Source organism: Haliaeetus leucocephalus, unplaced genomic scaffold (genome assembly GCF_000737465.1).
Source record: "Haliaeetus leucocephalus isolate CR32 unplaced genomic scaffold, Haliaeetus_leucocephalus-4.0 Scaffold339, whole genome shotgun sequence".
NCBI classification, from domain to species: Eukaryota; Metazoa; Chordata; class Aves; order Accipitriformes; family Accipitridae; genus Haliaeetus; species Haliaeetus leucocephalus.
In genome coordinates, this window is record NW_010972775.1 from 4,045,875 (window position 1) to 4,057,549 (window position 11,675).

Sequence of the window (11,675 nt, forward strand, 5' to 3'; positions counted from 1 at the left end):
GTGAATATAACTTTGGAATTGTGTTTCTATATGGATGAATTTGAGTATAGAGAAGTTGCAGGTAAATAATGACAATTTCCATTGCCTGGGGCTAGGAAAAATGCATACATCTGTAGCGAAGGCAAGATACGTGTACTAATGGCTTGGGTAGGATTTGCTTTTGGTTTTTTTTGGAAACGATGGACAGAGTAGCCAGGTCTAAATGCTGTGGTTTTGGCACAGAAGCGTGTATTTACAATTCCTACATGTTATTACCTAACTTGTGTCTTTAAAATGCCATTTAATTTCTTTTTGTTCAAACATGCATAGACTAAAGCTGTTGCTTTAGAAGCAGAAAAATGGTTGAGTTGTACTTCATACAGTGTAACAATAAAGCTTGCTCAGATTTTCCGCATGGAAAAATACATGCAGTAGAAAAATCTCTGGTCTACTATTGTGCTTAAAAGACTTTCTGTAAAAAGCCACAAGTATCTGAGGTTTCTTTCCCAAGTACTTTATATACAGAATTTTACAGTAGTGTAATAAAATGCATATATGTTTTTCTTCTCCACACGTAAGGGTTGCTTTATGTTTTCTGGTGCTACGAAAATGTGAAAGTAAAGCGACTGTTCTTGACGTACAGGTTTCTAAACAACATAAACTAATAGAATAATATTGAACCAGATTTTAGAAGAAGTGTAGTACAAAGTAAGTTTCTGAAGACTTCTAATGTTATTTATTGTTTTCTGCAGTATACTAGCTTGGAAGCCAAACTCTGTCAGATAGAAAGTAAATACTTGATTTTGCTTCAAGAAATGAAAACTCCTGTTTGTTCGGAGGAGCAGAGTCCTGCTCGTGAGGTCATCACACAGTTACTGGAAGATGCCTTGAAAGCAGAAACAAGTGAACAACCAGAACAAGCGTTTTTCAAACCACACCTGGTCAGGTAATTTGGTCCTATTAAAATAAATGTATGTGTATCTTGGTCAGCAGTTCTGGTTCTAACATTGGATAATGGACAGTGGGGATATATTTGCAGGATTTGGGGTTTTAAATGTATTTCCCTTCATGAATAACAGTATCATCATGAAATCCTTTTGGCTGTATAAATACATTTATTGTTTTATTTGAGATACAGTATTAAACTTAGACTCAAATGTTGCCATATAGCTGCTGAAGGTGAGCTACTGCAGAGATGAGTTCATTTGAACTTGACCAGGTTCTTAAATAAATTGCTTAGTCTGTGTAGTGATATATATTGGAATATGGGACCAAAGTGTTTTGTATATGGGATTATAAAAATAATTATAAAGAATATACTTTAGAAAAATGTTTAATAATTGTTAAAACTTGAAAACTATGGGGAGTGGCTTGAGGGATAGTTGAAGTGACTTTAGGATGGGAACTTGAGAGTTTTAGGGCTGCTGAACACATTTTTAAAAGCCTTTTTTCCTTTTTCCATTTCAGTGAATATGATATATATGGTTTTCAGACGGTCCCAGAGGATGATGATGAGGAAAAACTAGTAGCAAAATCACGAGCTTTGGACCTGAGATCGCTTTCTCTCAGTGAAAATCGAGAGATCTCCACAGGAGTAAAATGGGAAAACTATCTTGCAAGCACAATGAATAGAGAGATGATGTGCTGTGTAGAACTAAAGAATCTTATTCGATCAGGAATTCCACATGAACATCGTTCCAAGATGTGGAAATGGTGTGTCAATCTGCATGTTAAAAAATTCAAGGACAGCACTGTTCCGGGGTACTTCCAAACTTTGCTTCAAAATGCTCTGGAAAAACAAAATCCTGCATCTAAACAAATTGAGTTGGATCTCTTGAGAACTTTGCCAAACAACAAACATTATTCCTCCCCAACATCTGAAGGGATCCAGAAGCTGCGAAATGTGCTGCTGGCATTTTCATGGAGAAATCCTGATATAGGATATTGCCAAGGGCTCAACAGGTAAGATTTTTCAAATCTTGATTTATAACTATGCAGTGAAACACTTAATGAGCCTTTCAAATGACATGTATAGCAATGTGCTTTGTACAGCAATTTGCCTTATGGGTTGTATGTTCATAATTTATAATGTTTTAATAAACAAGTAACTATCACCTTTTTTTTTTTTTTTTTTAAACAATAACAAACCAGAAGACCTGGTTCATGAAACTTGTGAAATCAGCTTGGAAAAAGCATTGGAACGGGAATTAACTCACATAAGAAATGGGCTACTTAAATGTAGTTTTACCTTGTCAGTTGTAGGGGATCTTTTTGCTTTTGTGTGCAAGATTTTTTTTTTTTTTTTTTTCTTTTTTTAAACAAGCCGAAATAAATGCTTCAAAGCTGTTTGCACTCTTAAGGCCATGAATTTCAGCACTTCCCTCAGAATGTCTTGAATCAGAATTGCAGCAATCAATGTAAGGATGATTCTCATGTTACAATGCTAAGAAAAATTTGAAGCCATTGCAGTTGGCGTTTGCCGAAATAGTTTTGGTACTTTGAGATCTGTAGTAAAGGAAGGTATTATTTGAAGCAGGTGTGTTAGTATAACACCCCCCCTCATCCACATGATATAATACTATAGATTTCAATTTATGCACTAATTTATGTACTAGAATAGGGTAAAAGACTTGAACTAGAGCAGCTTTGTAATTTGAAACTGCACTGAAGAAGTAGTAGAATAGAGGCAGTGGATAACGTAGTAGAGGTAGTGAGGTGCTGGTGGTAGCAGTAGTAGAGGTAGTGAATAATGAAGTAATAAGTATTCTTTGAGTATTCTTCACTAGTGGTAACATTCTGTAGGTAAATCATATATTTTTAGTATTAATATTGTTGCTGGCATGTCACAAGACATGTCTGAAGAACATAGCTGTTGCAATCCTGAAGCAACTTGTCTCTGGTGACTAGAAGGTGTTAGAAATGCTTTTGCTGAATTTGAACTTTCTGTGCAGCATTATTTTCTCCTGGGACGTTTTTTGTTTTACTGTAAATAATTTTGCATTTGGTTATACTTGCAGAAGTTAAAAGCAAATTAGGTATTTATTCCATGCTTTAGTCCTCTTAAGCTTTTAAAGTGTGATCTCCTTATTAAGCTGTGTAACGTCAGAAGCAGTTCATGTTGTTACAGCTCCTCTTGCATATGGAACTAAAACAAGTTTACTTGGAGAAATATATTGGAGGTAATCTTTCATATTCAGACAACTGTCAGTAACATGAAGTTAGCCTCTTTTTTTTTTTTTTTTTTTTTCTTTCATAATATTCATTGGAAACAGGAAAACCAGGAATGCAGCTGCTGTTTAATTTTTTTTTTCTTTTCCTACTTTTAAGAAATTCTTGGAACACGTTTAGTCTTTTAAAAAATTTTAGGGCGTTTTGTTTTCCCTAAAAAAACAATGATAGATAAAGACAAGAGTGTTACTTATGTTTATCTCAATGGATATAAAGTAAACTTGCTAGAAAGGGTTTTTCTGAACTCACAACAATTTTGTGTGAAATGCAAGAACCATCTGTTTTTTTTCCTCTTCAGTAATGAAAGACAAAAGTCTGGGAATAGGAGTAGTATATTTAGGTCTTGGAAGCTTCTAATTATTTTGCCTTAGTTTCTGCAAAAATGGCTTCTAGAAAATCACTTTGTTTTGCCTTTATCTGTTTTCTTATTTAACTGAATAAAAATACTTGGCATGGCTGAGAAGGCATCTTATTGTCCCATCTCTAAACTTCATTAACAGTTTTGCTGTTTAGTGCTTTCCTGTTAATACATTTATCTCTGCTGAACAGAAACAAAGGCTTTATTGTAATTGTTCTTAATACATTTTGTGATACTATAATAATCTTTTTATCCAAATAAACCCTATTTTCAGATTGGTAGCGATTGCACTTCTGTACTTGGAACAGGAAGATGCTTTTTGGTGTCTAGTAACAATAGTGGAAGTTTTCATGCCTCGTGATTATTATACTAAGACACTGCTAGGATCTCAGGTATGTGCTCCGCCAAAATAAAGCCTGGTCCTGTAAAGTGCAGCCAGTCAAAAACTTTTCTCTTGAGCTGTCTGATAGGCATTTCTGGGGGATGAGTTGAGTTGACAGAGGTGAGTTCCAGGCACCAGGGCCCTTGCTGGGATAAGGACTCCGAGTATAGCACTGGAATAACTGTTCAATGACCTGCTTGGAGCTCCAGTCCTTAATCCCTCTTCTGATTATTAGCTTCACAACATTGGCTAAGCTGATTTATCATTTCTTTCCTCAACATTGGGGGTGGGGGGTGGTTATGGGCTCTCTGGGAGAGTGGGGGTGAGAATGCATTTTGCAGTACTGCGAGCAGTATATGCTGTAGCACTCCTGTGCTTCTAGATGATGCTCTGGTATGTGCTGCCTCCTCCCTCCAAGTCTTTCTTTCCCCAGCTTGTTCTCTGCTCCCGTGCTCCTGCGCCAGTGCAGCACTAGTGACCTGTAGTAGGCACAAAACATCTGTGTGCGAGGAGCCCTGTGAGACTGGGGGTGGATTGAGAAGCAAAAGGTTGTGTCAGCAAAGGTGGTGTGCACTGGAGTTGCCACGTATGTTTTGAGTGGATCTAGCTTAGAATTGTTAACTAGACAGTCCTAGGTTTCCTTGTTAGCTCTTGAAAAACTTGCACTTACGGATTGGTAACAGTCCTACTTTGGATGACATATGCGTTGGAAAATTAGGAGCAATAATGTCCTATCTGTTATCTCTTTAGGTTGATCAGCGAGTATTCAAGGATTTAATGAGTGAGAAGCTTCCACGACTGCATGCTCATTTTGAACAATACAAAGTTGATTATACTCTTATAACTTTCAACTGGTTTCTTGTGGTATTTGTGGACAGTGTGGTTAGCGACATCCTTTTTAAAATCTGGGACTCCTTCCTATATGAGGGACCAAAGGTGAACTGAATGAGCCAAGATTTTTCGATTACTACCTGATAACAAAATACTGTGGTGGCAGTGAGTGTTGGGTGGAGGAAGGCTGTTTCACAAGAATCCTGTCTTGTGAAAAAAAGGGAGGAAATGTGCATAAATAACAAGTCAAAACATTTTACATTTTATCTGTGTTCTGCAAGTTAAAAGCTTGAGTTACATGCAAGAATTCTAAATGCTAAGTATTTTCCTTTCACCACCCTCCATTTTTTTTTATCTTTGAAAAATAAAGCTATAGGCAGTGCTGTTTACTCCTACATGCAGCTGTCAATCAGTTTTAAGTAATTATATCAAAATGAGAGCTAGTCTTAGAAAGAAGAAAGCTTAAGTGAAGGAGACAGAAGTTAGAAGTACTGAAAAGATGTAAAAATTAGTTGTAACCAAGTGCTAATGTTTAGCTTGTCTCTGCAGCAACCGTTTTATTTCTGCAGATGTTTAAAGTGTAACTGACAAATGACTATCTGGGCTCCTATCTCATAGATTAAAGGGGTGGGCGTGAAGGAATTTTCACATGTTTTCTACTTGTCGAATTGCAGTGAAATAAGATAGGTGCAGGGAAAAAATCATTGGATTCAAATACAATAATAACACTAAAGCAGATGTTGTAGGCAATTGGAGAGAAGAGGAGAGTTATAAGTAGACAAAACCTCTGTGTTAGCTAGATTTCTTGTTGGCCTCATCTGAGCATTCTAACATGCAGTGGTATTTTGGTTGTGTGTTCATTCAAATCAGTTTTAAGCATCATGGTATTCTGTAAAGGCAGCCAGGTACAGACTGACGAAGTTCAGAACTTACTGAAGCCTTTTCAGAATGAAAGGAAATAATGCGGCTTCCAGCTTATGCCAAAGTTGATTGACAAACTGGTATCAGAAATTCCTTCAGCATCAGTCCCCCAATGTGCTGAGAAAATGCAAGGCATTGGAAAACAGCCTGTTTAAAAAGCAAAACTTAATTTTAGCTCTGAATAACTTAATAAATACATTCAACAGGCCCAGCAGTCTTTGTTCTTCAACTGAATTAGGAACTCAAAGCTTCAAAGAATTAGTATGCTATAAATCCAATATTGTATTCTGGATAGAACTGCAGAACACCTTGTCTTGGTTACAGGCCACAACAGAAGTTTTTGGCAGCTTTTGGAGATCGGGGATGGGGCAGGGAGTGGCAGGGAAGGGAGAAAGAGGGAGGTGTGATTAGATAGCTCAAATGCAGCCTGTAGGAAGAGTTAACACTTTTCCTTTGAGTTTACAATAGATAATAATGAGAATCAGTGCATTCTGTTCTTATAAAGAACCAAACATTGTATGTATTTTTATCAGGTAATATTCCGATTTGCCCTGGCACTTTTTAAATACAAAGAAGAGGAGATCTTAAAACTGCAAGATTCAATGTCCATTTTCAAGTACCTTCGATATTTCACACGCACTATACTTGATGCTAGGTGGGTAACTCAAACTTGTGTGTAATTGACAGACTTGGAGTGCAGCATTGAAGTTGTCTGTTGTGGGGATTTTTGTTTGTTTTATTTTTATTTAGATCTTAATTTAGATATAAAGCAAGTAGAGATGAAACTAATATTTCTCATGAGTAGTTTTATCTAGCAGAGACAAAAGCACAAGTGATGAATGCATAATTGTAAATTTTTAGATATGATAGAGATTACTTTGCCAGGTTGGTCTTGTTTAGCAGTTGTATAACAGTAGCAGCACTTTCGAATTTCAACCATAGGTGAAGTCTGCCCCTGCATTGCGAATACAACTTATGTTGTAAAATGTTTTACGATAAATAAAACCACCACAATATTAAAAATGTGAGCTATGACTGACCAGGTTTAGATCTCTTATGCATCATTAATGCATAGGTTAATGCCACATAACTCCAGTTGATTTTAAGATATATTTTGAAGCAGAGAATAAATACAAATTAGATTCTCCTCTGTTCTTCAGTCCTTGCATAAGAATTACAGTTTGTGAATTAGGGGCTAATGTTTTTAGGTTCCTAGTTTCAAGACTGTAGAGCAGCAGATGAATCTTAAAAAGAAAAGTTATACTGGGATTGGTTTAATGTCTGAAAATGTTTTGCACAGGTACTGAAACTCACTGAATTTGAATTTAGTACAAAATCATATACTGGAATCTGAGGTGTTTGTTTTTACCATAATAAATTCCATATGAATTTAGGCTTATACTTTGGCTCCTACTGCAAGAGCTATTTAGTATTTTTACTTCCTGTGTTTGTTTTGACTGGAGAGAAGTTAAAACTGAATAATCTTACTCTATTTAAAAAGGATTGCTGGGACTGATGCAGGCAGAATGTTCTGCAACTGATTTAAATGGTAAAAGTCTTGATAACAGATGTTGCTTCCTCTGCTGAAACCTCTCCAAAAACTTTCGAGGCGGAGTTGCGTGGTGCTTTCTATTTTAGCATTCCCCCCTTTGATTTGAAAAATGCTGGGCAGTTGTTGTACTCAGCTGTTTGTGACCAAAATAAATGCTAACTCTGATTCCAAATCTGGAAGTGACAGAGAAGTATGTTCTTGATTTTGGGAAGAGGGTGCACATATTTTTAACAGAAAACAATAAATAAAACAAACTTGTGGATATTTTATAGTCAATAAATAGGCTATTTTGTAGCTTATAATAGCTTGTAATATGTAGTACCACAGCAGTATTGCCAGAAACTAAAGATTGCAAAAGAAGGGGGGGGGGGGGGGGGGAAAAATTTTTTGAACAAAATTTTGATATCTAATCAGAGCTGCAGATTTGCCTTTTACTTCCTTTTCCAATTATGTAATGGGAATGATGTCTTGGCTCTCCTGTCTAAACTTTCTGGTCCTGAAATAACCTATTTTAAAGATTTCTAATATTGCTGGAAGAGATCTCATTTTGGTGTTAACAAGATGAGCTAATTGGGTATCTGTGGCAGATGGTAAGTTCAGGTGAGGACAGAATTCAGTGTATCGAAGATATTTACAATAGAGATATACTTTGTGCTGGTCTGTAGATACCCGTTTTCTTAGGATTTTCAAAGTCGGAGTTGAAAGTAGTGGTGCAGTGCCACCTAGGGGATATGAATTTGCCTGCTAGAACTGATAAGGCATGATTCAAATTACTTGGTTTCTTATTCTACCATTTTGTACAAGTTCTACAGCATCAAAATTTAAACAATACAAAAGCGTGTAGAATGATGTCTTTCCTGATATGGACAAAAAGTAATCTTGTTGTAGAGGAAAAATTCAGAAAGAGAATTTTTATAGAATTCATGGACATCCTGAATGGGTTAGAAAAATATTTTGCACAGAATTTCTAAGTTTAAGCTCTCTGGTGGGGAAAAGTCTCTACAGATGTGTGCATAATTATATTCTAGGTTATAGGATGTCATAGTTAGGTTTTTCTGCAGATGAAAGTTGTGTTCCATACCATGTTGTGCACCGGTAGAGAAGCTCTTGGAATATGTTCTGTTTATAAATAGCAGGAAATTCTTCTTGTTCAATCAAGAATACAAACCTAGGGAGAGCTTAGCCTTAAATAAGCTGTCTAAATAAATTTTCTTAATATTTGGATTCGTCTGATAATTAAACTAGAATAAGTTAAATTCCAGTTCCCCTTTTTCCCTTAGTAAATAATGAGATATTTTTTAGGTTAGATCAACAGTAATGATGTAGTTAACTCTGTCTTTGGACTGATTAGGTAGATCAGTTACTAGTTTTTCTGTGACTGAATGATGGTATGATGGAGCATGACTCTGGAGCGGTGATGGACACTCTTGTGGTGCTTTGCTATGTGATCTGATGAGCTTGAGTTGACACTATCTCAGAGATCTCTGTACTCCATCCAGCAGAATCCCAGAGCTTTCTCACTGTATCATGAAGTTTGGCTTATAGATGTTTTGTATTATTCTTGTCTGTGTTTGTATTATCCCAGGTTTTATCTGGTCTCTTACACCAGTTCATTATCTTGGGTAACTTAAGAGCTGACTGTCCTGGGATTGAGCGAGCTTCAGTGAGTTACATGGAGGAAGTTATCCGATCTGTGATCGGGTAACTGGACGTACCAAGTGTTCAGTCTAGCCAATGAAGCTCTGATTAGCCAAGCTTACATCTTCTGTTCAGTGTTGTCAAGGCTGTAATCACTATAGCATTATGCAGAGTTTGCAAGTGGCTTTGCGAACTGTTGAGCATTTGATAACACTTTATCACTTGAACTAACTTTAAAACTGAGTGCTTTATAGAACTTTCTTGCAATACTAGTAACATCTGAGACCTGTCAGCTATGTGAAGGAGACCAGAGATATCAGCTATATACTAAATATTCGATATGGATGAAGTTCAAAACTGATTTTAAAAAACAAAATATGAATGATTGTTTTCTAACATTGTATAATCTTACAGGAAACTGACTGGTATTGCTTTTGGAGACCTGAATCCTTTTCCATTACGTCAGATCAGGAACCGGAGGACCTATCACCTGGAGAAAGTGCGTCTTGAACTAACTGAACTAGAAGCCATTCGTGAGGATTTCCTGCGTGAACGAGAGACGTGTGTAGAAAAAAGAGACCTTATTAGTGATGATGAGGAGGATAGTTGAAATTACTCAACATAAACTTTTCTTTGGGATTGTGACCAAAGTGAGTTAACCTCCAAAACACTTTATTAATCCTGTCAAACAGAATGTAAACTAGTTGCTTTTGGAAATATGCAGGACAGATTTCCAAACCCCAGCACTTTCGGAAATATTGCTTTGTATGGAGGCCAAACACTTCTGTTTACATTTATGTTCATGGAATTGTATGTAGAGCACTTAGTATCTGTCTCAGTTTAGTCAATCAGCTGAATTGCCAGTTGTTTTCCTGCAGCGCACTGTTAGTGCCTGTATGTGAAACAGTAGTAAGAAAAGTCCACGCTTTGTTTACTACATTTATTGCCATTCTACCTTCTTTGGATGTAATCATGTTTTTTGTAGCGCACGTTCGATGTGGGAGGACATTGTATTTTTTGGTTTCAGGTTGGTTCAATAAATGGCTTTCATCATGTTGTCCTTGAATAAACTAGGCATTCTTCAGGTCACAAACTAGAAAAGTATGGAGTGAAGCACAGGAAGAACTTTTACATTCTTTTGTCTTTTCCTGAAGTGACATGAAATGGATCATCAAACAGAACACTTGAATATATGTACTTAAAGTAAAGGTAAAATAAGTACCTATTTGTCACTGAGTGTTCAGTGTATACTGAAACAGTGATATCAAACATCATTTATGCTTTTCTGGGCAGCTGTGTTGATAAAGATTCTTGTTAATGCAAAGTGCTTTATAGATTAAATTCTGTTTAGTCAATTTTATTTCTATTCACTTTTTTTGATTGCAATGTCTCAAAAAGGCCACAACCAAACCCAGCTATTATGGAAAAAGAATGGAGCTTGTCACAGGAGTACCATGTTTTAGTAGCTAATTAGTTGTGTATCTGGTGGGGTGTTTTGTTTTTTATTTTTTATTTTAATGCTTCTTCCTATTTAGGGCTTAAAATAAGATGACGTCTTGATCTTTAAGAAGAAACATAGCATTCTTTTTGCATGAATGTATAACTATTGTACAATAGTGGTAGCGATAGGATTCCTAAAACAAATACTTATCAATCAATCAAAGGAGCCTAAAGGTCACAGCATGTGCACAGAAATTCCAAGATCCTTTTCCAGCAGAATAATGCAATATTCTCTTAATGTGCTCAACTTTGCTGTGAGTGTTGAATGCATGTCCTACAAGACAGCTGTAAGGAAACATTTGGGGTGTTTAGCTGTAGTGTTTCTGACTGGAAGTGTGATTGGAGGCCATTCTTTCTCATTTGATGATTAGCAATACTCTTAAATGGTTCTGAGGGCGAGGAAGGCTTCTTTCTTGCTAGCTCATCTCTGGACTTTTGCAATGTCCTTTCTTGAGCTGTTGGATCTTCAGAATGTTGGATTAGCTTAAATGTTGTGTCTGGATGCATCATGATAAAACTAGCATTCAAATACTAGGCAGCAAATTGCTCAGCTCTGGGAAAGTGATTAATTGGCAAAAACCAAAACTGATCATCGGGAACAGTCAAGTGCATCAAGCATCTACTTTGTGTGTTTTCTCTTGGTTTTCTGAGAACAAATAGGATTTCTTTATCAGGTATACTCGTGTAATTGTTTTAGAAAACTTAAGTGTGTGCAGGGAGAAATCCTGCTTCTGTTTCACAGCACTTTTTTTTTTTTGAGAATGTATTTGTAGCCTTCTCTAAATAAGCGTATTATCACTCAATTTATCTGGAAGGGAAATATTTAATCAGTGGTGAACATTGTAACTTACAGAACTAGTTTTGGTATAAAATGTATGCTTCTTCTTATATGATGTAATTTTTAATTAGCCAACAAATCCTTGCCAATGAGGGACAGATGGTATGATCATCTTGATTTGTGTGTTATTTGTGTTCTAAAATGTCCCCTACCTTGTCTGTTGTCAGCAGTAGTTTGGGGTTTTTTTTATTCCCTAGTTACTCTTGGTTGTGTACTTGAGTTAATTAGGCAGGTTTTTCATATTATTGCATGTACTGTATTCTTTTTTTACTTACAATCAGTGTTTGAATATAAAAATGGGACCAGGTTTTCTGATTTTCTAGTTATGCTGTCTTGGTTTTCAAAGAGCTGGTCTCTAAATCAATCTGTAATGTCTGCTTTTTTTTTTTTTTAATCTTGTTTTCACGTGTTAAATGAAATCTTTCTAAGCTGAAGATCTTCCTTCCAG

General features: G+C 36.2%; 1 protein-coding gene across 5 annotated transcripts in view; it reads left to right on the forward strand.

Moving 5' to 3' along the window:
• The window catches only part of TBC1D2B (TBC1 domain family, member 2B), a 37,131-nt gene extending 25,985 nt beyond the window's left edge, over positions 1–11,146 (forward strand). For 3 of the 5 annotated variants that reach the window (XM_010571676.1, XM_010571677.1, XM_010571680.1), the window contains 6 exons: positions 732–925; positions 1,447–1,941; positions 3,840–3,957; positions 4,698–4,883; positions 6,233–6,354; positions 9,304–11,146. In XM_010571676.1, coding sequence (XP_010569978.1) covers positions 732–925; positions 1,447–1,941; positions 3,840–3,957; positions 4,698–4,883; positions 6,233–6,354; positions 9,304–9,499 — 1,311 coding nt within the window. In that variant the 3' untranslated portion in view covers positions 9,500–11,146. The remainder of the gene's footprint in view (positions 1–731; positions 926–1,446; positions 1,942–3,839; positions 3,958–4,697; positions 4,884–6,232; positions 6,355–9,303) is intronic. The other 2 variants (XM_010571678.1, XM_010571679.1) reach the window with 2 other exon arrangements.
• The last annotated feature ends 529 nt before the right edge of the window (positions 11,147–11,675 follow it).